At 44.2% G+C, this 27,439-nt stretch overlaps 1 protein-coding gene across 1 annotated transcript in view; it reads right to left on the bottom strand.

The window, feature by feature from the left end:
- SNX29 (sorting nexin 29) overlaps positions 1-27,439 on the bottom strand; it is a 412,861-nt gene that overhangs the window by 156,626 nt on the left and 228,796 nt on the right. The window contains exon 18 of the mRNA XM_075285780.1: positions 24,073-24,154. Coding sequence (XP_075141881.1) covers positions 24,073-24,154 — 82 coding nt within the window. The remainder of the gene's footprint in view (positions 1-24,072; positions 24,155-27,439) is intronic.

Raw genomic sequence — 27,439 nt, 5'->3', positions numbered from 1 at the left:
TAGGATCCTGAATGGAATACACTGTCAGTGTATTCCCGTATACCCGATATATACCCCGATACCCGTTCCAACGGTGTGCCCCCCCACCTTCACCCCAGAAATACCCTGCAAGTCCCCTAGCAATAGAATTGGGGCTATATACACCCACAATTTTTACTACTGGTATACAGTGCCATTGTCTGACTGGGAATTCAAAGAATATATTGGGAATACAAATACCCTCATTTCTTGCTACTGCCATATAGTGCCAGTTTCTGACTGGTAATTCAAAGAATATATTGGGGTTACGTGCACCCACAATTTTTACTACTGGTATACAGTGCCATTGTCTGACTGGGAATTCAAAGAATATATTGGGAATACAAATACCCTCATTTCTTGCTACTGCCATATAGTGCCAGTGTCTGACTGGGAATTCAAAGAATATATTGGGGTTACGTGCACCCACAATTTTTACTACTGGTATACAGTGCCATTGTCTGACTGGGAATTCAAAGAATATATTGGGGTTATAAATACCCTCATTTCTTGCTACTGCCATATAGTGCCAGTTTCTGACTGGGAATTCAAAGAATATATTGGGGTTACGTGCACCCACAATTTTTACTACTGGTATACAGTGCCATTGTCTGACTGGGAATTCAAAGAATATATTGGGGTTATAAATACCCTCATTTCTTGCTACTGCCATATAGTGCCAGTTTCTGACTGGTAATTCAAAGAATATATTGGGGTTACGTGCACCCTCAATTTTTACTACTGGTATACAGTGCCATTGTCTGACTGGGAATTCAAAGAATATATTGGGAATACAAATACCCTCATTTCTTGCTACTGCCATATAGTGCCAGTGTCTGACTGGGAATTCAAAGAATATATTGGGGTTACGTGCACCCACAATTTTTACTACTGGTATACAGTGCCATTGTCTGACTGGGAATTCAAAGAGTATATTGGGAATACAAATACCCTCATTTCTTGCTACTGCCATATAGTGCCAGTTTCTGACTGGGAATTCAAAGAATATATTGGGGTTACGTGCACCCACAATTTTTACTACTGGTATACAGTGCCATTGTCTGACTGGGAATTCAAAGAATATATTGGGGTTATAAATACCCTCATTTCTTGCTACTGCCATATAGTGCCAGTTTCTGACTGGTAATTCAAAGAATATATTGGGGTTACGTGCACCCACAATTTTTACTACTGGTATACAGTGCCATTGTCTGACTGGGAATTCAAAGAGTATATTGGGAATACAAATACCCTCATTTCTTGCTACTGCCATATAGTGCCAGTGTCTGACTGGGAATTCAAAGAATATATTGGGGTTACGTGCACCCACAATTTTTACTACTGGTATACAGTGCCATTGTCTGACTGGGAATTCAAAGAGTATATTGGGAATACAAATACCCTCATTTCTTGCTACTGCCATATAGTGCCAGTTTCTGACTGGGAATTCAAAGAATATATTGGGGTTACGTGCACCCACAATTTTTTACTACTGGTATACAGTGCCATTGTCTGACTGGGAATTCAAAGAATATATTGGGGTTATAAATACCCTCATTTCTTGCTACTGCCATATAGTGCCAGTTTCTGACTGGTAATTCAAAGAATATATTGGGGTTTACGTTGCACCCACAATTTTTTACTACTGGTATACAGTGCCATTGTCTGACTGGGAATTCAAAGAGTATATTGGGAATACAAATACCCTCATTTCTTGCTACTGCCATATAGTGCCAGTGTCTGACTGGGAATTCAAAGAATATATTGGGGTTACGTGCACCCACAATTTTTTACTACTGGTATACAGTGCCATTGTCTGACTGGGAATTCAAAGAATATATTGGGGTTATAAATACCCTCATTTCTTGCTACTGCCATATAGTGCCAGTTTCTGACTGGTAATTCAAAGAATATATTGGGGTTACGTGCACCCACAATTTTTACTACTGGTATACAGTGCCATTGTCTGACTGGGAATTCAAAGAGTATATTGGGAATACAAATACCCTCATTTCTTGCTACTGCCATATAGTGCCAGTGTCTGACTGGGAATTCAAAGAATATATTGGGGTTACGTGCACCCACAATTTTTACTACTGGTATACAGTGCCATTGTCTGACTGGGAATTCAAAGAGTATATTGGGAATACAAATACCCTCATTTCTTGCTACTGCCATATAGTGCCAGTTTCTGACTGGGAATTCAAAGAATATATTGGGGTTACGTGCACCCACAATTTTTACTACTGGTATACAGTGCCATTGTCTGACTGGGAATTCAAAGAATATATTGGGGTTATAAATACCCTCATTTCTTGCTACTGCCATATAGTGCCAGTTTCTGACTGGTAATTCAAAGAATATATTGGGGTTACGTGCACCCACAATTTTTACTACTGGTATACAGTGCCATTGTCTGACTGGGAATTCAAAGAGTATATTGGGAATACAAATACCCTCATTTCTTGCTACTGCCATATAGTGCCAGTGTCTGACTGGGAATTCAAAGAATATATTGGGGTTACGTGCACCCACAATTTTTACTACTGGTATACAGTGCCATTGTCTGACTGGGAATTCAAAGAATATATTGGGGTTATAAATACCCTCATTTCTTGCTACTGCCATATAGTGCCAGTTTCTGACTGGTAATTCAAAGAATATATTGGGGTTACGTGCACCCACAATTTTTACTACTGGTATACAGTGCCATTGTCTGACTGGGAATTCAAAGAGTATATTGGGAATACAAATACCCTCATTTCTTGCTACTGCCATATAGTGCCAGTTTCTGACTGGGAATTCAAAGAATATATTGGGGTTACGTGCACCCACAATTTTTACTACTGGTATACAGTGCCATTGTCTGACTGGGAATTCAAAGAGTATATTGGGAATACAAATACCCTCATTTCTTGCTACTGCCATATAGTGCCAGTTTCTGACTGGGAATTCAAAGAATATATTGGGGTTACGTGCACCCACAATTTTTACTACTGGTATACAGTGCCATTGTCTGACTGGGAATTCAAAGAATATATTGGGGTTATAAATACCCTCATTTCTTGCTACTGCCATATAGTGCCAGTTTCTGACTGGTAATTCAAAGAATATATTGGGGTTACGTGCACCCACAATTTTTACTACTGGTATACAGTGCCATTGTCTGACTGGGAATTCAAAGAATATATTGGGGTTATAAATACCCTCATTTCTTGCTACTGCCATATAGTGCCAGTTTCTGACTGGTAATTCAAAGAATATATTGGGGTTACGTGCACCCACAATTTTTACTACTGGTATACAGTGCCATTGTCTGACTGGGAATTCAAAGAGTATATTGGGAATACAAATACCCTCATTTCTTGCTACTGCCATATAGTGCCAGTGTCTGACTGGGAATTCAAAGAATATATTGGGGTTACGTGCACCCACAATTTTTACTACTGGTATACAGTGCCATTGTCTGACTGGGAATTCAAAGAGTATATTGGGAATACAAATACCCTCATTTCTTGCTACTGCCATATAGTGCCAGTTTCTGACTGGGAATTCAAAGAATATATTGGGGTTACGTGCACCCACAATTTTTACTACTGGTATACAGTGCCATTGTCTGACTGGGAATTCAAAGAGTATATTGGGAATACAAATACCCTCATTTCTTGCTACTGCCATATAGTGCCAGTTTCTGACTGGGAATTCAAAGAATATATTGGGGTTACGTGCACCCACAATTTTTACTACTGGTATACAGTGCCATTGTCTGACTGGGAATTCAAAGAATATATTGGGGTTATAAATACCCTCATTTCTTGCTACTGCCATATAGTGCCAGTTTCTGACTGGTAATTCAAAGAATATATTGGGGTTACGTGCACCCACAATTTTTACTACTGGTATACAGTGCCATTGTCTGACTGGGAATTCAAAGAGTATATTGGGAATACAAATACCCTCATTTCTTGCTACTGCCATATAGTGCCAGTGTCTGACTGGGAATTCAAAGAATATATTGGGGTTACGTGCACCCACAATTTTTACTACTGGTATACAGTGCCATTGTCTGACTGGGAATTCAAAGAGTATATTGGGAATACAAATACCCTCATTTCTTGCTACTGCCATATAGTGCCAGTTTCTGACTGGGAATTCAAAGAATATATTGGGGTTACGTGCACCCACAATTTTTACTACTGGTATACAGTGCCAATTTCTAACTAGGAATTCAAAATGCGCAAGGCTCCCGGAAAGGGACGTGGACGAGGCCGTGGGCGAGGTCGGGGGAATGGTTCTGGGGAGCAAGGTAGCAGTGAAGCCACAGGGCGTCCCGTGCCTACTCCTGTGGGGCAGCAAGCATTGCGCCACTCCACAGTGCCAGGGTTGCTTGCCACATTAACTAAACTGCAGGGTACAAACCTTAGTAGGCCCGAGAACCAGGAACAGGTCTTGCAATGGCTGTCAGAGAACGCTTACAGCACATTGTCCAGCAGCCAGTCAGACTCTGCCTCCTCTCCTCCTATTACCCAACAGTCTTGTCTTCCTTCCTCCCAAAATTCCGAAGCTTTACAGAACAATAACCCAAACTGTCCCTGCTCCCCAGAGCTGTTCTCCGCTCCTTTCATTGTCCCTCAACCTGCCTCTCCACGTCACGATTCCACGAACCTAACAGAGGAGCATCTGTATCCAGATGCTCAAACACTAGAGTCTCCTCCATCTCCGTTCGATTTGGTGGTGGATGACCAGCAACCCACCCTCATCGACGATGATGTGACGCAGTTGCCGTCAGGGCATCCAGTTGACCGGCGCATTGTGCGGGAGGAGGAGATGAGACAGGAGTTGGAAGAGGAAGTGGTGGATGATGAGGACACTGACCCGACCTGGACAGGGGGGATGTCAAGCGGGGAAAGTAGTGTGGATGTTGAGGCAGGTGCAGCACCAAAAAGGGTAGCTAGAGGCAGAGGCAGAGGTCAGCAGCTTAGGCGAAGCCAGGCCACACCCGGAATCTCCCAAGATGTTCCAGTTCGTACCCAGCCCCGAAAAACTCCCACCTCGAGGGCACGTTTCTCGAAGGTGTGGAGTTTTTTCAAGGAATGCGCCGAGGACAGATATAGTGTTGTCTGCACAATTTGCCTCTCGAAATTGATTAGGGGCTCTGAGAAGAGCAACCTGTCCACCACTTCAATGCGCCGTCATTTGGAATCCAAGCACTGGAATCAGTGGCAGGCAGCAACGGCAGGACAAAGGCCGACTGCCGTTCACGCCACTGCCACTGCCTCTGCCTCTGCCTCTGCCACTGCCACTGCTGACTGTGCTGGCGATGCACTCCAGAGGACGAGCCAGGACACCACTTCATCTGCCTCCGCCACTTTGTTGACTTCTACCTCATCCTCCCCTGGTCCTGTCTTATCTCCTTCTCCTGCACCATCAAAGGCACCATCAGGCGTTTCTTTACAACAACCCACCATCTCTCAGACATTGGAGCGGCGGCAGAAATACACTGCTAACCACCCACACGCGCAAGCCTTGAACGCCAACATCGCTAAACTGCTGGCCCAGGAGATGTTGGCGTTCCGGCTTGTTGAAACTCCCGCCTTCCTGGACCTGATGGCAACTGCGGCACCTCGCTATGCCGTCCCTAGCCGTCACTACTTCTCCCGGTGTGCCGTCCCCGCCTTGCACCAGCACGTGTCACTCAACATCAGGCGGGCCCTTAGTTCCGCGCTTTGCACAAAGGTCCACTTGACCACCGACGCGTGGACAAGTGCATGCGGACAGGGACGCTACATTTCACTGACGGCACACTGGGTGAATGTAGTTGAGGCTGGGACTGCTTCCCAAACTGGCCCGGTGTACCTCGTCTCCCCGCCTAACATTCCTGGCAGGGACACGAGAAGAACACCCCCCTCCTCCTCCTCCTCTACCGCCTCCTCCTCCGCCACCGCCTCCTCCTCCGCCACCGCCTCCTCCTCCGCTGTTAGATTGACCCCAGCTACGAGTTGGAAACGTTGCAGCACTGGCGTTGGTAGACGTCAGCAGGCTGTGCTGAAGCTGATCAGCTTGGGGGACAGACAGCACACTGCCTCCGAGGTGAGGGATGCCCTCCTCGATGAGACGGCAATATGGTTTGAGCCGCTGCACCTGGGCCCAGGCATGGTCGTTTGTGATAACGGCCGGAACCTGGTAGCAGCTCTGGAGCTTGCCGGACTCCAACATGTTCCATGCCTGGCCCACGTCTTCAACCTAGTGGTGCAACGTTTCCTAAAGAGCTACCCCAATGTTCCAGAGCTACTGGTGAAAGTGCGGCGCATGTGCGCCCACTTTCGCAAGTCGACAGTAGCCGCTGCTAGCTTAAAATCTCTCCAGCAACGCCTGCATGTGCCACAACACCGGCTTTTGTGCGACGTCCCCACACGCTGGAACTCAACGTTTCAGATGTTGAATAGAGTGGTTGAGCAGCAGAGACCTTTGATGGAATACCAGCTACAAAACCCTAGGGTGCCACAAAGTCAGCTGCCTCAGTTTCACATCCATGAGTGGCCATGGATGAGAGACCTTTGTGACATCCTACGGGTCTTTGAGGAGTCCACAAGGAGGGTGAGCTCTGAGGATGCGATGGTGAGCCTTACAATCCCGCTCTTGTGTGTTCTGAGAGAATCCCTGATTGACATCAGGGATAACTCAGATCACACAGAGGAGTTAGGGATAGCATCCGATCCGTCACAGCTGGAGAGTAGGTCCACACATCTGTCCGCTTCACTGCGTTTAATGGAGGAGGAGGAGGAGGAGGAGGAGGAAGAAGAGTTGTCCGATGATGTGATGGTGATACAGGAGGCTTCCGGGCAACTTCGAATCGTCCCATTGTTGCAGCGCGGATGGGTAGACATGGAGGATGAGGAGGAAATGGAGATTGAACTTTCCGGTGGGGCCAGAGGAGTCATGCCAACTAACACTGTGGCAGACATGGCTGAGTTCATGTTGGGGTGCTTTACAACCGACAAGCGTATTGTCAAAATCATGGAGGACAACCAGTACTGGATCTTTGCTATCCTTGACCCCCGGTATAAAAACAACATCTCGTCTTTTATTCCGGTAGAGGGGAGGGCCAATCGCATCAATGCTTGCCACAGGCAATTGGTGCAGAATATGATGGAGATGTTTCCAGCATGTGACGTTGGCGGCAGGGAGGGCAGTTCCTCCAGTAGGCAACCAAGTTCTCACCGGTCCACACAAACGAGGGGCACACTGTCTAAGGTCTGGGACACCTTGATGGCACCCCCTCGCCAAAGTGCCGCCACGGAGGGTCCTAGTGTCACCAGGCGTGAGAAGTATAGGCGCATGTTGCGGGAATACCTTTCCGACCACAGCCCTGTCCTCTCCGACCCCTCTGCGCCCTACACGTATTGGGTGTCGAAGTTGGACCTGTGGCTTGAACTTGCCCTATATGCCTTGGAGGTGCTGTCCTGTCCTGCCGCCAGCGTCCTATCTGAGAGGGTGTTCAGTGCAGCCGGTGGCATCATCACTGACAAGCGCACCCGTCTGTCAGCTGAGAGTGCCGACCGGCTCACTTTGATAAAAATGAACCACCACTGGGTAGAGCCGTCATTTTTGTGCCCACCTGTGTAAAGCACCCCAACATGAAACTCCATGTCTGTACTCAACCTCTCCAATTCCTCCGCATCCTCATACTCATCCACCATAAGCGTTGCACAATTCTGCTAATACTAGGCTCCCTCCACCCTGATTTCCCCCAACTCTGCTGGTTAGAGGCTCCCTCCACCATGAATTTGCCCAAACTGGGCTGTTTAGAGGCTCCCTCCACCATGAATTGGTCCAAACTGGGGTGGTTAGAGGCTCCCTCCACCATGAATTGGTCCAAACTGGGGTGGTTAGAGGCTCCCTCCACCATTAATTGGTCCAAACTGGGCTGGTTAGAGGCTCCCTCCACAATTAATTGGTCCAAACTGGGCTAATTAGAGGCTCCCTCCACCATGAATTGGTCCAAACTGGGTTTTTTAGAGGCTCCCTCCACCATGAATTTCCCAAAACTTGGCTGTTTAGAGGCTCCCTCCACCATGAATTGGTCCAAACTGGGCTGGTTAGAGGCTCCCTCCACCATGAATTTCCCAAAACTTGGCTGTTTAGAGGCTCCCTCCACCATTAATTGGTCCAAACTGGGCTGGTTAGAGGCTCCCTCCACCATGAATTTGCCCAAACTGGGCTGTTTAGAGGCTCCCTCCACCATGAATTTGCCCAAACTGGGCTGTTTAGAGGCTCCCTCCACCATGAATTGGTCCAAACTGGGCTGGTTAGAGGCTCCCTCCACCATGAATTGGTCCAAACTGGGGTGGTTAGAGGCTCCCTCCACCATTAATTGGTCCAAACTGGGCTGGTTAGAGGCTCCCTCCACAATTAATTGGTCCAAACTGGGCTAATTAGAGGCTCCCTCCACCATGAATTGGTCCAAACTGGGTTTTTTAGAGGCTCCCTCCACCATGAATTTCCCAAAACTTGGCTGTTTAGAGGCTCCCTCCACCATGAATTGGTCCAAACTGGGCTGGTTAGAGGCTCCCTCCACCATGAATTTCCCAAAACTTGGCTGTTTAGAGGCTCCCTCCACCATTAATTGGTCCAAACTGGGCTGGTTAGAGGCTCCCTCCACCATGAATTTGCCCAAACTGGGCTGTTTAGAGGCTCCCTCCACCATGAATTTGCCCAAACTGGGCTGTTTAGAGGCTCCCTCCACCATGAATTGGTCCAAACTGGGCTGGTTAGAGGCTCCCTCCACCATGAATTTCCCAAAACTTGGCTGTTTAGAGGCTCCCTCCACCATTAATTGGTCCAAACTGGGCTGGTTAGAGGCTCCCTCCACCATGAATTTGCCCAAACTGGGGTGGTTAGAGGCTCCCTCCACCATTAATTGGTCCAAACTGGGCTGGTTAGAGGCTCCCTCCACAATTAATTGGTCCAAACTGGGCTAATTAGAGGCTCCCTCCACCATGAATTGGTCCAAACTGGGTTTTTTAGAGGCTCCCTCCACCATGAATTTCCCAAAACTTGGCTGTTTAGAGGCTCCCTCCACCATGAATTGGTCCAAACTGGGCTGGTTAGAGGCTCCCTCCACCATGAATTTCCCAAAACTTGGCTGTTTAGAGGCTCCCTCCACCATGAATTGGTCCAAACTGGGCTGGTTAGAGGCTCCCTCCACCATGAATTTCCCAAAACTTGGCTGTTTAGAGGCTCCCTCCACCATTAATTGGTCCAAACTGGGCTGGTTAGAGGCTCCCTCCACCATGAATTTGCCCAAACTGGGGTGGTTAGAGGCTCCCTCCACCATTAATTGGTCCAAACTGGGCTGGTTAGAGGCTCCCTCCACAATTAATTGGTCCAAACTGGGCTAATTAGAGGCTCCCTCCACCATGAATTGGTCCAAACTGGGTTTTTTAGAGGCTCCCTCCACCATGAATTTCCCAAAACTTGGCTGTTTAGAGGCTCCCTCCACCATGAATTGGTCCAAACTGGGCTGGTTAGAGGCTCCCTCCACCATGAATTTCCCAAAACTTGGCTGTTTAGAGGCTCCCTCCACCATTAATTGGTCCAAACTGGGCTGGTTAGAGGCTCCCTCCACCATGAATTTGCCCAAACTGGGCTGTTTAGAGGCTCCCTCCACCATGAATTGGTCCAAACTGGGCTGGTTAGAGGCTCCCTCCACCATGAATTGGTCCAAACTGGGGTGGTTAGAGGCTCCCTCCACCATTAATTGGTCCAAACTGGGCTGGTTAGAGGCTCCCTCCACAATTAATTGGTCCAAACTGGGCTAATTAGAGGCTCCCTCCACCATGAATTGGTCCAAACTGGGTTTTTTAGAGGCTCCCTCCACCATGAATTTCCCAAAACTTGGCTGTTTAGAGGCTCCCTCCACCATGAATTGGTCCAAACTGGGCTGGTTAGAGGCTCCCTCCACCATGAATTTCCCAAAACTTGGCTGTTTAGAGGCTCCCTCCACCATGAATTGGTCCAAACTGGGCTGGTTAGAGGCTCCCTCCACCATGAATTTCCCAAAACTTGGCTGTTTAGAGGCTCCCTCCACCATTAATTGGTCCAAACTGGGCTGGTTAGAGGCTCCCTCCACCATGAATTTGCCCAAACTGGGCTGTTTAGAGGCTCCCTCCACCATGAATTGGTCCAAACTGGGCTGGTTAGAGGCTCCCTCCACCATGAATTGGTCCAAACTGGGGTGGTTAGAGGCTCCCTCCACCATTAATTGGTCCAAACTGGGCTGGTTAGAGGCTCCCTCCACAATTAATTGGTCCAAACTGGGCTAATTAGAGGCTCCCTCCACCATGAATTGGTCCAAACTGGGTTTTTTAGAGGCTCCCTCCACCATGAATTTCCCAAAACTTGGCTGTTTAGAGGCTCCCTCCACCATGAATTGGTCCAAACTGGGCTGGTTAGAGGCTCCCTCCACCATGAATTTCCCAAAACTTGGCTGTTTAGAGGCTCCCTCCACCATTAATTGGTCCAAACTGGGCTGGTTAGAGGCTCCCTCCACCATGAATTTGCCCAAACTGGGCTGTTTAGAGGCTCCCTCCACCATGAATTTGCCCAAACTGGGCTGTTTAGAGGCTCCCTCCACCATGAATTGGTCCAAACTGGGCTGGTTAGAGGCTCCCTCCACCATGAATTTCCCAAAACTTGGCTGTTTAGAGGCTCCCTCCACCATTAATTGGTCCAAACTGGGCTGGTTAGAGGCTCCCTCCACCATTAATTGGTCCAAACTGGGCTGGTTAGAGGCTCCCTCCACCATGAATTTGCCCAAACTGGGCTGTTTAGAGGCTCCCTCCACCATGAATTGGTCCAAACTGGGCTGGTTAGAGGCTCCCTCCACCATGAATTTCCCAAAACTTGGCTGTTTAGAGGCTCCCTCCACCATTAATTGGTCCAAACTGGGCTGGTTAGAGGCTCCCTCCACCATGAATTTGCCCAAACTGGGGTGGTTAGAGGCTCCCTCCACCATTAATTGGTCCAAACTGGGCTGGTTAGAGGCTCCCTCCACAATTAATTGGTCCAAACTGGGCTAATTAGAGGCTCCCTCCACCATGAATTGGTCCAAACTGGGTTTTTTAGAGGCTCCCTCCACCATGAATTTCCCAAAACTTGGCTGTTTAGAGGCTCCCTCCACCATGAATTGGTCCAAACTGGGCTGGTTAGAGGCTCCCTCCACCATGAATTTCCCAAAACTTGGCTGTTTAGAGGCTCCCTCCACCATGAATTGGTCCAAACTGGGCTGGTTAGAGGCTCCCTCCACCATGAATTTCCCAAAACTTGGCTGTTTAGAGGCTCCCTCCACCATTAATTGGTCCAAACTGGGCTGGTTAGAGGCTCCCTCCACCATGAATTTGCCCAAACTGGGGTGGTTAGAGGCTCCCTCCACCATTAATTGGTCCAAACTGGGCTGGTTAGAGGCTCCCTCCACAATTAATTGGTCCAAACTGGGCTAATTAGAGGCTCCCTCCACCATGAATTGGTCCAAACTGGGTTTTTTAGAGGCTCCCTCCACCATGAATTTCCCAAAACTTGGCTGTTTAGAGGCTCCCTCCACCATGAATTGGTCCAAACTGGGCTGGTTAGAGGCTCCCTCCACCATGAATTTCCCAAAACTTGGCTGTTTAGAGGCTCCCTCCACCATTAATTGGTCCAAACTGGGCTGGTTAGAGGCTCCCTCCACCATGAATTTGCCCAAACTGGGCTGTTTAGAGGCTCCCTCCACCATGAATTTGCCCAAACTGGGGTGGTTAGAGGCTCCCTCCACCATTAATTGGTCCAAACTGGGCTGGTTAGAGGCTCCCTCCACCATGAATTTGCCCAAACTGGGGTGGTTAGAGGCTCCCTCCACCATTAATTGGTCCAAACTGGGCTGGTTAGAGGCTCCCTCCACAATTAATTGGTCCAAACTGGGCTAATTAGAGGCTCCCTCCACCATGAATTGGTCCAAACTGGGTTTTTTAGAGGCTCCCTCCACCATGAATTTCCCAAAACTTGGCTGTTTAGAGGCTCCCTCCACCATTAATTGGTCCAAACTGGGCTGGTTAGAGGCTCCCTCCACCATTAATTGGTCCAAACTGGGCTGGTTAGAGGCTCCCTCCACCATGAATTTGCCCAAACTGGGCTGGTTAGAGGCTCCCTCCACCATGAATTTCCCAAAACTTGGCTGTTTAGAGGCTCCCTCCACCATTAATTGGTCCAAACTGGGCTGGTTAGAGGCTCCCTCCACCATGAATTTGCCCAAACTGGGGTGGTTAGAGGCTCCCTCCACCATTAATTGGTCCAAACTGGGCTGGTTAGAGGCTCCCTCCACAATTAATTGGTCCAAACTGGGCTAATTAGAGGCTCCCTCCACCATGAATTGGTCCAAACTGGGTTTTTTAGAGGCTCCCTCCACCATGAATTTGCCCAAACTGGGCTGTTTAGAGGCTCCCTCCACCATGAATTGGTCCAAACTGGGCTGGTTAGAGGCTCCCTCCACCATGAATTTCCCAAAACTTGGCTGTTTAGAGGCTCCCTCCACCATTAATTGGTCCAAACTGGGCTGGTTAGAGGCTCCCTCCACCATTAATTGGTCCAAACTGGGCTGGTTAGAGGCTCCCTCCACCATTAATTGGTCCAAACTGGGCTGGTTAGAGGCTCCCTCCACCATTAATTGGTCCAAACTGGGCTGTTTAGAGGCTCCCTCCACCATTAATTGGTCCAAACTGGGCTGGTTAGAGGCTCCCTCCACCATGAATTTGCCCAAACTGGGCTGTTTAGAGGCTCCCTCCACCATGAATTGGTCCAAACTGGGCTGGTTAGAGGCTCCCTCCACCATGAATTGGTCCAAACTGGGGTGGTTAGAGGCTCCCTCCACCATTAATTGGTCCAAACTGGGCTGGTTAGAGGCTCCCTCCACCATGAATTTGCCCAAACTGGGCTGGTTAGAGGCTCCCTCCACCATGAATTGGTCCAAACTGGGTTTTTTAGAGGCTCCCTCCACCATGAATTTGCCCAAACTGGGCTGGTTAGAGGCTCCCTCCACCATGAATTGGTCCAAACTGGGGTTTTTAGAGGCTCCCTCCACCATGAATTTGCCCAAACTCTGCTGGTTAGAGGCTCAATCCACCCTGATTTTCAAAACAAATGTTGGTGCCAACCTCAACTTACTACAAGGGCCAAATTCACTGCTGGTGACAAGCTCTCCTCACTGCAAGTGCCAAATACACATGTTTCAAGGTGTTTTCCTACTGTCAGAGAGGTGGTATTGAGTGTGTAAAGTGTGTAGTTGTTAGGCTGTGATGTTGGGGTAATAGAGGGTCTTTGGTGTGTTAGATGCCCCCAGACATGCTTCCCCTGCTGTCCCAGTGTCATTCCAGAGGTGTTGGCATCATTTCCTGGGGTGTCATAGTGGACTTGGTGACCCTCCAGACACGGATTTGGGTTTCCCCCTTAACGAGTATCTGTTCCCCATAGACTATAATGGGGTTCGAAACCCGTTCGAACACACGAACATTGAGCGGCTGTTCGAATCGAATTTCGAACCTCGAACATTTTAGTGTTCGCTCATCTCTAATGAGAAATGCTAAAAAGACCTAGTTAAGACCTAGTTCTCCGCACAATGCTAAATTCGTTTGTAAGATGTCTCTATATGAATAACATCAAACACCCAGATTAAATAATATACTACAACAACAGAAACACATAAAAACATCAAATGCTTCTAGAGCAGGAAAGACATTAATAATAGATTGGATCCCTCCAGCTATATAGGAGCTTCAAATAAAAAGCTGATCAGCTGTCTATTCACACAACCAAAACCCACACACATAACAAATACTTTCACTGGCATCAACCAAAATTAGTCTCCCTTGTAGAGTATACAGCATTTGTTCATTTCTTTTAAAACTTCGAAATCTAAACTGTGCCGCCCATGCAACAAACTAACTGGAGAAATGACTTAGGCCTTACAGATCAGATTTTGGCATACAGGGCATAAAAAAAGTCGCCAATTTTATTCAAGATGGATTTTTCTACAAAAAAAATTTATTTTATTTTTTGTAAATTTCCCTCGACACTTTTCAGAAAAGGGGCATAGTGTGGGGTTGTCGTGCAGGTAGGACCTACCAAATTTACCATCTTCGACGCCAACTTATTGGGGTAGATGCCTGAAGTGTACACCAGCAATGAATGTTAGAAATGGCCATCCTGCAAACTAATGCTGTTACTTTGCCAAGCTAGTGCTTGTACAGTCTTCATTCAGGTCCTCTGTTCTCTGTGGGCAGAAAGTAAGCTTGTCTTTCTAGGGTGAGACTCATAGACTTCCAAAGACAGAGCTGAGATGTTTTTATTTACGCTAGGTTCACACTAGCGTTCTCCTGTCCGTTCTGAGCTTTCCGTCTTCTGCATGCCAGAAGTCGAAAAGCTCAGACCGGGTCCGGCCGTGAGCGGCGGTGAGCGTTTTAGGCTCTCCGCCGCGAAACCGGATTTTTTTATCCGGACACAGAGTACTGCATGTCCGACTCTGTGTCCGGATTATAAAACCCGGTTTCGCAGCGGAGAGCATAAAACGCTCACCGCCGCTCACGGCCGGACATCTCTCTCACCCATTCAAATGAATGGGTGAGAGAGACTCCTGCAGGTTTCCGTCTCCTGCCTCTGTTTTAGGCAGGAAACGGAAACCTGAACTACGGAGACCCGAACGCTGATGTGAACGAGCCCTTAGGAAGGTGTGTGTTTGAGACATGTACTATGGCTAAGTTATATGCAGTAGACCTTCTAGAGAAGAAGAGCTTTCAAGGCATGTTTTAAGGTGTTATTCCCCAAAATGGATATGCTATTACTAATATACTGGAAAACAAGAGGTCTTGAGGGTCGGATTATTACCTTTGAATAGTTCAGTGGGGTGGCCGAAGTTTGTGAATGTTGCCTTCCCTTGTGACATCACCAACTTTGCGCTACTTGCTGCAGGTCCACAGAGTAAATTAGAGTCAGTCATGTGGTAAAGAGTCAAAGTGTCAGTAGGGGAGGCTGAGGAATGAGACTTCTGACCTCCTCTGCTCTGCAATGGTAATAATTGGGGCCCTAGGGACCTAGTTATATAATAGTAAGAAAGCTTATCCAGTGCAATGAATGCCGTGTTAAGCTTTATTTCTCCCTGAATAACATCTTAAAGCAATAAGCTATACAAACACACACTGATAAAACAGCAATAACCTGATCAATGGGATTATTCAATCACTGGTAGGAGACTAACAAACTGTCCTAGAGATTGTACTAAGTATGAGCCTTGAACAGATCAAAGGATGACGACCATAAGCACTTATACATAAGATTAACCATTACTACACCAACCATAATAGAGTCTTACCCCTCTAGGTTATGGTTAAAGTGCTGTCATCCGTCCAACAAATAGAGTGTCCCTCCAGAATATCACAAGCTGGCATAGAGCATAATAAGATGACATATTAGATGTATATATGTGAGTCTCCCTAGAGCTTCAGTCATAATCACTGACTGACAATGATAATTCAGAATTAACCCTGACCATTCCAGCAGAGACTATTGAACTAGCAATTAGCCCAATACACTATAACCAGAAGCACTAAAACTGACTTAGAAAAACAGAGCCAATGAAATATTGTCATTCAGTCCTTTCGGTTAGACACCGTCCATCCAAAAGATCCACTCGGCCTCTTTCAGTAAGATGGCCCTATCCCAGTCTCCACCTCTCGGATTTTTGTGTATCACTTCAATGCCTTGAAAAGAAATGGCAAAATGATCACCACCATGGCATTGCCAGACAGGCGTAGATAGTGGTCTATTTTCCCGACAACTGATATAGATCCAACACACACCTCCTAAACTGTCTCTTGGTTTTTCCTAAATAACTGAGAGGACAGGGACACGATGCCAAGTATACCACCTCTTCAGTTGGAATTTTTTCTCACATCCCCACCATTTCCAAGCAATAAGTTCTGTTAGTTTTGGTGCCTGATATGTTTAGTTCTGTACTGTCAGGTAGGCGGAGTCAGGAAGGAGCCACCAATGGGGCATTATTCACACCTCCAATCAGAGGCAGACAGTGTCAGAGCTCAGAATCACACCCCTTGCTTGTACATGCTGGAGAGTGTGAAAGGTTCTCTTTAAATTTACCATTTATTATGCCTAGCATGGGTCTGACACCAGAAAAAGGCAATTGCAGACTGAAACACAAACATAAAATACGCTCTGTTCAATGAGTGAGACAGGGCACAGTACGGTTATATTTGTATATGCAGTTTCTTAATATATTTGAGTAAATTCACAAGGGGTGGATAGAGTTGATAAATCACAGTATACCAGCATTAATCTTCAAATGGGCAGCATTTTTATCGGGGGATAAGAATAGCATAAAAGAATCATAATAAAACAATGAATCAACAGCAGCCAGATGCCAGAGGTTTGAAGAAAGTGGCCATTGCAATGTAATGTTTAACCTGCTATATAGCCAATGAATAAGAAATGTCTTGAATTGTGTCTGAACTTGCAGTGTTCCCATCTGAGAACATGATCTCTTGTTCTATGCTCACAATTTAAAACTGTTCGCTGAGGAAAGTTCACATTACAGATTGTACTAAAAGCACGGTAAAGGGATTTTATTATTTCTATCGAGCCAGGATCTGTTCAAACAGAATACATATTCCTTTTTAAGCTGAAGACATAGACATAGTAGAAAATCCACTATTATACGGATAGAAGACAGAAGGAAAAATTAACAACTTCTACATAAATATTACAAATCCTGGGAAATGTGATTAAAGGGAAAATGTAGTATACATAAGTATTTCTATGGAGTTAAAAGGCTTATTTATTCTGCTTTATGATGTACCTGCCGATATAAATGGAGATATTTCCATTGTAGCCTTCACCATTCCCCCCATATAGCACTGAAACGCTCTTCTCCCTGACTATCAGAACATTGGGGGTTGTTGGGTTATATCCATTTTAATATGAACAAAGCTTTCCAAAGGCCAAAATTATATAATGACTAATATATCCAATATTACTAGCTAAATGTATATAAAAGTATGGTAAATATCTTAAATATATCCAGATAACCATATACACTTGTATATATGTGCTATCCTGTATTCGTATAACATGAGCACTCAAAGCGCAAAATACATTCATATAACAAAATAACTATCATGCATACATCATCACACTAGCCAAAAATATCACTTTATAAAAGAATCATCTTTATATTAGTATCGGCATAGTCCAAAGTACATTACAACTGGAGTAGTAACATACCAATACAGATGTGGCCTCCCTTACCTTTGCTCTTGGCTGGACATGTCCAAATATGTGTCACAAGATGACCGGCTTTTAAAGACAATATAATTTAGCAATTATTCTGTCACAAAGTGTCATGCTATGTGTGATCACCACGTGGTGGCGCTATATACTGTAGCCTGCTAGGGGTCTACCAACATTAGAAACTGGAATTTATAGCCAAACTTGAGAAAGGTAAGGGTGAACACATCTGTAAAATGAAAGTGAACAAACATCGAGATAGCAGCAGTGAAGTCCCTACCCAAAGGGAATATAATTGTAATCAAATGGCAGCATTGACACTTGTCAACATTTGCATGGCCAAAATCAGGACTCTATGTGAAGTCACCAACTCTGCTTTACTTTGGCTGCAGGTCCATAGTATAAAGCAGAGTCAGGCATGTTACCAGGAAAGGGACTAGACTTACAGCTTCTTGCTGGGCTCTGCAGCGTTAATAAACAGGGCTCCGGGGACCTGGTTACATATTAGTAGTAATGCTTATGCAGAGTAGGGAAGGCACTAGTAAACTCTATTCTCCCTGCGAAACCCCTTTTAAAAGTGGGTGAGGTAAAATTTACATTTTATGATTTATAATATTTTAATCCAAAACATGTAGAGTATAAAAATGAGTCTTTCCTTTTTACAAGAGTGTACAACCATTCTTGGTCTGAGACTGATGCACCTTCAAGGGCCACAATAAAACTGTCGCCATTTCAGACATTTACTGCACTATTAAAATTATATGGTATAAATATGTGATAGGTGGGAGTCCGTGGAACATGCACATAATAGAATAATAGGTGTCCCTGCTCCCAGATATGGCACTACAGGGAGAATGAAGCAGATCAGCAGAACAAGGGAGATGCAGAAACCGCTTGGCAGTTCACACCTAGATGGTAATATCTTCCCCTTATCTCCTTTCTAGAGTGCCAAACATGGGTTAAGGATCCCCAATCTCTTGACACAGCCATACAGTGGAGAAAACCAACTTGTCCACCCCTGCTCCCATTGGTATATGTTGCTTCGGACATAGAAATTAATGTAAGCAGGTACAGTGTCCAGATGACAATATTGGTCGGCCATAAGGAATGGCATCCTGTTCGATACGTAGGCCTAAGTTTTCTTCCAGTGAACTTTTCCTCTCTGCAGGATACGCTCCTTGTTGTGCAGCTGTTTTGCTTCACAAATTATTTCTACAAAGAGCTGAACAGCCATCTATATTCTAACCACCTGAAAAGCAACAGCAAAGTCAAAATATGCTGTGAAGAAACTTCAGTCTCCAGCAAACAATTCTGAAGTAACCCAAATAAACATCAGAGCGATTTTCATCAATTGCCGGGACTCTGAAGAATAAAATAGCTTTAATCCCTCCTGGAGAAGATGCCATATACACTACCGGGAACTTGTAATGCTTCCTGATGCGACACCCGTGTGCGCCAAGATAAACTGCATAAATAAGTATTTTTCTTAAATGTGCTTTATCATGGCAGGACACAAGTCACAGCTGGATGCCATTCAACAGCTCAATCCCTAGGTCCAGCGGTTAAACAAATAGGCAGCTGGCTTTAAACAACTGCAAAGTTAAGAGCAGCAGAGCAAGCATTTGATGCTATATAAAGTGGGCACAGCTTCCTCCAAGGACGGTGTTATCGGGATTTTATTCCTCATTCTTTCACACAGTCAGCTTTTACTTGGATTTATCAACAGAATATATTTACATCTACTTTGCTGGCATGGTAATGGCAGAACACATCCTCCTGTTCTGCATTCATACAAACCTGTGTCTTCAAGGGGTATTAAGAATATTCCAGTTTATGCAGAGTTCAGCAGTGATTATATGAAGCTTTCTTTACAGGGTATATGTCATGAGATAAGATGTTCCTCTTGCAACGTTTACTGATGGTAAGAATCAGGCAGTCACTGACTGGATTGTACAATAGCAGGGGTCACACCTACTGGGCATGTGCGCACCTGCACTAGACACATTAGCTTGTCATTCTAAGAATCTAAAGAACACCAAGGTCAAATTTCAGATTTCTGCTCTTTCTTTCAGAGATGTCAAGGAGGCGGATCTACCAGTGATTGACTGTCATCTTTGTATTCAAAGTAATAGAGGAGAGGCCGTCAATCACTGTTAGGACCGCCCCCTAGACTTCTTGGCAAAGAAACAGCAGATATTTCAATGGATAAATTACAGGTTATACGGAATCTTCTTCCACAAAACTATACATCAACCTGCTCAGCTCTTCCAGCTCTATAACACGCTGCCTACAGACTGCTCTGCATTTTCCTGCTGACAGGTTCCCTTTAAATAACACAAGTAGGTGGCTACGATATATCTTCTTGAAATAATTAGAAAACAGTATATTGTGAGACATTACATCTGAAAAACCAGCGGCAATTACTATAACCATGATATCATAACCTTCCAACACCAAATAATAGATCTTCTATTTATACTCCTTCTCACAGATCTCAGACAAGACCAATCTCCGACTGTGAAAAGGCATGTTGTATCATGAACCCTAAGGAGCCTGTACACATCAGAAGTAATGCAGCAAAGATTATTGAGAGATGTTATGCAAGGATTTCTACAACTTCCACCAATCCACAAGAATCCAGCACTAAAGATTCCCTAGTTCTGCTGGGTGTTATACTATATATCTTCTCTCTTATATACAAGTGGTACTGTAGCAATCGGCAGACCTTAGGACATCCATATTACTGGACCCTTCTGAATTATTGGATGCTTTGGGAAACCATTACAGATCCCAGAAGAAACGTTGCAGCATCAGTTTACTTTTGTGATACTGCACATAAGTGACCCAGTCATGCCTACTACAGGTCGAGAGAAGTATATGTGACTTCCTACACGTGACTGTAGACACTTCAGTATTATTTATAGTCATTGTGAGAAGAGTGCTTGGAACTTCTATGAGATTATTCTTATATTGTCCACCCCCTCCCATCACCTGCACCTTTCACATATGTGCCAGGAAAGCTCCTGACACATACATTAAACAGATGCCTGTGACAGATGTCTGAGTAAGAGATGCAGTTTACAGAGAGGAAAAAAAAAAAAGTATAGCGCAAAGGTATTTTTACGGAGTACCTCTGTACAGTACAGCATAGTGTGATGTGCTCTTCTATACAGTTAAATAGAACTCCCAACAGATGCTTCCAAATAGAGAACAATATTTTGGCTCCCTCGGTGCAATGAGGACCTATGAGTCTGTTTAAAGTATGCCTCTAGAGATTTCCAAAAGGGAATTTAATGTGTATGTTGTAACTCCCCTCTGACAGTGGGGGTCAAGGGAAGAAATGGTTGGACACGTTAGATTTGAAAATGCTCAAGCCTTTGTTCTCGCAGCAAATGTATCTACCATATACCTGCCCTTTTCCCTCTCCCCACGCTGTCAACAGTGTATGTACATAGAGGGGTTAGGAGGAATAGCGGTGGGCTGAACAAGCATTTGACTGACAGTTATCTAAGGTATATGGCCATCTTTACCGGCTATGGGAGATGAAGTAAGAAACTCTACCCCCCTTTTTCCCCTAATCTTCACAACCTATCCAGATGGTGAGAGATACTTAGACCCCTCTTTACAGAAAATCTTTTCTGTTTTCTTAACTCATTTCTTTGTTGGGTTGGGGTGCCCTGATTTATGTGCTACTATCTGGGTGGGCCTATTAGCCCCCTTTACTTTACTAATAATCAGTTAAAGGGTGACCTGGAGCCTGTGGTTCACTGTCTGGCTTCCCAAAGCTTTGTATGAAATCAATGAAAAGAAACAGAATGACATAAACCACCAAATTTCATACAATAAAAGCTGGCTATATGTGGCCAAACCCATGGCTTCACCTTATAATCAGATGTGCAGTGGACCATATAGATGGTAAAATAATGGCCACTACAGACACAGCTCTTGAATGCAGAGATTTCCCAACATCTGTTCTGTGAAGTGAATGCAAAAATTTATTTAATCTATAACCCCCTGCTCTAACATGGCAGCATGAACATGACAACACAGGGTAAGGTGAGATTTCAGATGGCCCTGTCTCTCAAAGAAGGGAGGAGGGAATAATAGAGTAGTTGGGGCAAATGACACTCACCCCTCCCCCAGACTGCTCACTTATTGTGAAATGAATATCTTGGCAATGGAGGAAGAATTTTCAAAGTGAAGAAGGCATTACATTCAGATGAGCCTGACCTGTGTTGCTGGTTTAATAGGTTTCACCCGGGTGACAGACTTCCTTTAAAACTAAAATGTGTTAATATTGGATTGAACATCATAAAGCACCTTTACGAAATAAAGTTGGGTGGCTATTCTTCCTGTACATAAGGAAACACCCAACAAATCACAAGAAAACCAGATCTACATTAGGTCAAACCACCTGGAATTCATCTGTAATCTTATTCGTCTAGGGATACAGTAGACTTAAATGGTGAAGTTAGGGTCCCAACCCGTATCAGTAATGTAAAGAGGAACTTCACGTTTTTGCAGTGTCAAAGAAAAAAATTTTATTGATAAAGCCAGTAAACGTTTTCGGTCTTATAGACCTTCATCAGACTCTGATTTTTCTGAAGGGCAAAGGTATTCCTTTATGGGCCAATATGACAAGTAAAGTGGCTTAAATCCAGCCTCCTGGAGACCAGACCAAGCCCGCGATTTGCGACTGTTAAACAAACAAATGGAAGCCGTGTACTCGCGCAGAAGAATAGCCTATGGCAATGGAGGGCGCTACTCCATTGCCATAGGCTATTCTTCTGCGCGAGTACACGGCTTCCATTTGTTTGTTTAACAGTCGCAAATCGCGGGCTTGGTCTGGTCTCCAGGAGGCTGGATTTAAGCCACTTTACTTGTCATATTGGCCCATAAAGGAATACCTTTGCCCTTCAGAAAAATCAGAGTCTGATGAAGGTCTATAAGACCAAAAACGTTTACTGGCTTTATCAATAAAAAATTTTTCTTTGACACTGCAAAAACGTGAAGTTCCTCTTTACATCATCTGTAATCTTAAGACAATGCTGTGGCAGTATATGAATCTTTAGACCTCCGAAAACATAGATTGGTCCTTGCCATTCAAGCCAAATAGTCAAAGAGATCTGCCTGTTGTTCATTCTCAGCCCTCTCACAGTGGATTGGCCTTTCCTCCTTACTTCCCAGTTTGTCATTACTGCCGAGATGGGAAACCAGTTGACACTGGCCAGGAGTCAAATGGCAGTAAAAACTATTTATGGAAAGAAACAGCAGGAATGAGAAAGAAATAGGTTAGACTGGAGATGTGACCAAAAGTCCAATTTATTCTGAAGAAGAATACAAGCGCTGACATAGCCAGGACAGGAGATGAAATGTAACTAGGAATGCAGAGCAGACGTAGTTGGACAAGTCAGATGTCAAACTGAAGGCTATGGAGCAGATGTAGTTCGGCAAAGCCAGGGGTTCCAGCCAGAAATACAGATTAGATGAGGCCGAAAAATAAACCCAAGGTTATTACCAGGATCAAAAAGTAAATAAGAATATTAAGCAGCAAAAATTCTTTCAGAGCAACATCATTGGATGAAACATATTTGTTACAAGACGGCAATGTTATAGGCAAGATTCACCCTAACGTGAGAAAGCCATTAAAATCATGTGGGACTATTAAAGGATCTTATCTTATTTTGCAATAACTTCCATGTTAGTAGGTTGAGCATATATAAACTAAGTATAAAGAGCAGATAGATCTACAAGACATGGTCTAATGCAGTCCGCACTACAACATATAGTCCCAGCTAAATACTGTGGATTGTCTTTGCCTTCTTTTAGTAAGTGAATTAAAGGACTCCTATGACATTCATAGTTGGTTTGTTAAGTGTCAAAACCAGGTGTAGATCATAAAGGGAGAGAATACATAAGAGATCGATGATACTTCACTTTTTTTTTGTTTTTTTTCAATCCACCACTGGTTTGGGCTTCAAAAACTGCATAAAAATCCTGGATGTGGAAACCTACTGTAAGGCTAGGTTTACATTTTCAGTTTTATACAGTGTTTGAAGCCAAACCAGGTGTGGATAATAAAGGGACAGAACATGTAAAGGATGTCTGGAAATAGTTTTTGTTTTTTTTTTTTGTTTTTTTAACTTCAAAAACTGCATTTAAGAACACATAAACACACTTTGTGTCCAAGCCATCGACAACTATTGAGAGGACTCTTATTAACCACAAAATAAAGAAAGATAGTGATAATTTAAAGGGGTTACTTTAGAACACCCATAGTTGAAAGAGTATGGGATAACTTCATGATCAGTGTGACCACTGATCCCAGGAATGGGGTCTGGCTCCCCTGTCCTGATGAAGCAGCAGGCTGAACATGTACCCTGCAGCTCCATTCATGTTCTGTGGGAGCACCAGAGATGGCCTAGTATAGAGCTCAGCTATCGCCGCCTCTCCCCACTAGAGAATAAATGGAGTAGTGAGAGCATGCCATCAGGATGGAAGAACAGGACCCCTGTTTTTGTGGGTCTGAGCCATTAGATCATGAAGTTATTTCCTTAACATAGGTTATATACATGATAGGGGATAACTTAGAAACAGTAAAACATAAAAAACATGAACAAAACAGTAACATATCCCTGTATTAATAAAATCTGTTATTTAGATTGTGGACAAAAGCCTTCCCCGTCCTTACAGATGACCTTTTACTATATCCCCTGCACAACTTCTTACCTGATAGACATGAAAGGCGTGGGTAGATTTACCTCGCAGGAAAACTGAGGGTATCCAAACATTTACAAGGGCACGGTGTGATCTATAACAAAGACAAAGTTCATTGACATTTACAGAAATAGGAGTAGACTGGAACAAATAATAACTGGCATGAAAAGCTAGAAATATTATGCAGATATGAGACAACTGAGAGTTATGAGCGGAGTGGAAGCCTTGACAGCTACAGACAAGCACTTCCTGTGTCACTTAATGACAGCCATGGATGATGAGTGGCCTCTTCTCATGTCAAGTGTTCCTTGCTCAGCTAAATTGAGTTTTTACACCAGAAAACAACTTCATGTTGGATAATCAAGTGAAAAATGTTTCAAGCACAACTTGATGGTAAGGGACAGTCTATGCTCCACATTTCCTGCACAAGTAAATGACGCTCAAGTGTGTGCAAGTACCAGGTGGAAGGAAGTGGAAATCTTAGCTGACACTTAAAACCCTGCACATTTCAGATAAGATTTTGTTGTGGGTCCATATATAGCGTATGTACACACATTATATATACATACATATATGTATGCATATACATACATATAAATATACACACACACACACACATCTCTCTCTCTATATATATATATTTTATCATATGTTCTTTTTATCAATATATATATATATATATATATATATATACTGTATGTACATATTGTACCTTCCTGATCTTTTTCACATTTTGCCACCTTACAACTACAAACGTAAATGTATTATATTGAGGTTTTTAAGTGCTAGACCAACACAAAGTAGCAGATAATTGTGACATGGCACAAAAATGATACATGGTTTTCAAAATCAAATAATAATCTGAAAAATGTGATGTGCAAAAGCATTCAGTCCTATGTACTGTGATACCCCTAAATAAAATCCAGTTCACACAATTGCCTTCAGAAGTCACTTAATGGGCTAATAGAGTCCAGCTGTGTGTATTTTAGTCTCAGTATAAATACACCTGTTTTGTGAAGGCCTCAGTGGTTTGTTAGAGAACACTAGTGAACAAACAGCATCAGGAGGACCAAGGAACTCACCAGACAGGTCAGAGATAAAGTTGTGGAAGAGTTTAAAAATAGGGTTAGATTATAAAAACATATCCCAAAGCTTTGAGCATCCCAAGGAGCACTGTTCAATCTATCATCCAAAAATGTATTCTACAACGACAAAGTCTAGCACAAGACATGAAAATTGCTGTTTACAAACGCTCTCCATCCAATCTGGCTGAGCTTGAGCTATTTTGCAAAGAAGAATGGGCAAAAATCGCAGTCTTTAGATGCACAAAGCTGGTAGAGACATATCCCAAAAGCTGTAATTATAGTGAAAGGTAGTTCTACAAAGTATTCATATGGGGGGCTGAATACTCTTGATCATCACACTTTTCGGATTTTTATTTGAAAACCATGGATCCTTTGCATTCCATTTCACAAATATGTGCTATTTTGTGTTGGCTTATAACTTAAAATATCAATAAAATATATTTTATTTTGTGGTTGTAAGGTTACAAAATGTTAAAAAGTTTGAGGGGTATGAATATTTTTGCAAGACACTATATACATGATGATTAGATAATAAGATAAGATGATTTTATTTACTATAGTTAGCAAGGGGGCTATCGAAGACTTTATATTAATAACCTGTCCATATCCAAGTAAAATATTGAAAATGCTATATGTAATATATTCAATAAGGAAGAAGGAACAGGAGTGGATGTCAGCAGAGAATTTACAAGATGCCACTAAACCCTGCTATTTGGTCCTCTGGAGAGGCAATAACCGTATATACTTGAGTATAAGCCGACCCGAATATAAGCCGAGGCCCCTAATTTCACCACAAAAAAGTGGGAAAACTTATTGACTCGAGTATACGCCTGGGGGGGGGGGGGGGGGTTGATACAGCAGATACTGGAAAATTTCAAAAATTAAAAGAGATACCAATAAAATTACATTAACTGATCACCGATCTTTACATTAAAAATGAATTGATAGAACTACAAATGCAAACAGAGTTGCAGCTCTTCAATTTGGCCCAGACACACAGCCGCAAAAGCGACGGCATCTATGTGTACGGGCCCATTGAAATGTAATAATCCTTCCATAATTTTCTTGTTGGTCTCGTTGCCAGCATCCATAGTCTTCACCGGTCCCCTGCAGTGGGTCCATCACCTCCACTGTTGGAACCAGCTACTAGCTACTTCTCCCAGCAACGTGCCCAAAGTGGTTCTCCATTCCCACCTCCACACCTCTGCTAAGAATAACGGAGTTAGCAGAAGCCTGACAATGCCGTGCCCAGGGTAAGACAATGGGATCAGCAAGATACCTCCAGGGGGTAATTAGGCTTGGACAATTGGACACTATCTCTGGCAGCTTGCTAATCAATAGAGTAAAGTAGAGTGAATTAACAGGGCAAAAGGGAAATATATCTGAGAAGGCAGTGAAACAAACCATAACTCTGGGCCATTCATCACACTCTGTCTTTGATAAACATTAGATACAGGTCTTACAAGTAGACTTCTCAAGACTCTCATATTCAACACCTATACCAGATGGTACATAGCTCCTTTATGACTAGTTGCATCCAACAAGTCAGATATAGAAGCCCTCTCTCGATGATATAGAGTCCAAACCAACTCTGCTGTATACCTTTATGCCCTTAGTCTCAGCAATGGGTTGGCGGTATAACCTAGCTTAGGGTGACATGTTTTTAGATCTGTCCTATAGTCCAGTCATTTGAGAAAAGTATGAAGAACCACTAGCAGATTTACTATTTTTTCCCTTTTTCTCCGGCTCTTCATCGCTTTTATCTCAGCAATGTTCCTTGAAAATCCCAGTTAAGGCTGCTAGGGCATGTTAACATTAGCTGGTGGATTTTTAGAGTAGAGAAAACCAGACTAAAGGAAGACTTGATGGCACAATTACGAGATAGATCTTAAGTAGAGATGAGCGAACACTAAAATGTTCGAGGTTCGAAATTCGAATCGAACAGCCGCTCACTGTTCGTGTGTTCGAACGGGTTTCGAACCCCATTATAGTCTATGGGGAACATATACTCGTTAAGGGGGAAACCCAAATCCGTGTCTGGAGGGTCACCAAGTCCACTATGACACCACAGGAAATGATGCCAACACCTCTGGAATGACACTGGGACAGCAGGGGAAGCATGTCTGGGGGCATCTAACACACCAAAGACCCTCTATTACCCCAACATCACAGCCTAACAACTACACACTTTACACACTCAATACCACCTCTCTGACAGTAGGAAAACACCTTGAAACATGTGTATTTGGCACTTGCAGTGAGGAGAGCTTGTCACCAGCAGTGAATTTGGCCCT

The sequence above is a fragment of the Leptodactylus fuscus genome, chromosome 8 (genome assembly GCF_031893055.1).
Source record: "Leptodactylus fuscus isolate aLepFus1 chromosome 8, aLepFus1.hap2, whole genome shotgun sequence".
NCBI classification, from domain to species: Eukaryota; Metazoa; Chordata; class Amphibia; order Anura; family Leptodactylidae; genus Leptodactylus; species Leptodactylus fuscus.
Note: the sequence above shows the minus strand (reverse complement) of the source record. Positions and strands in the feature narration are given on the sequence as shown.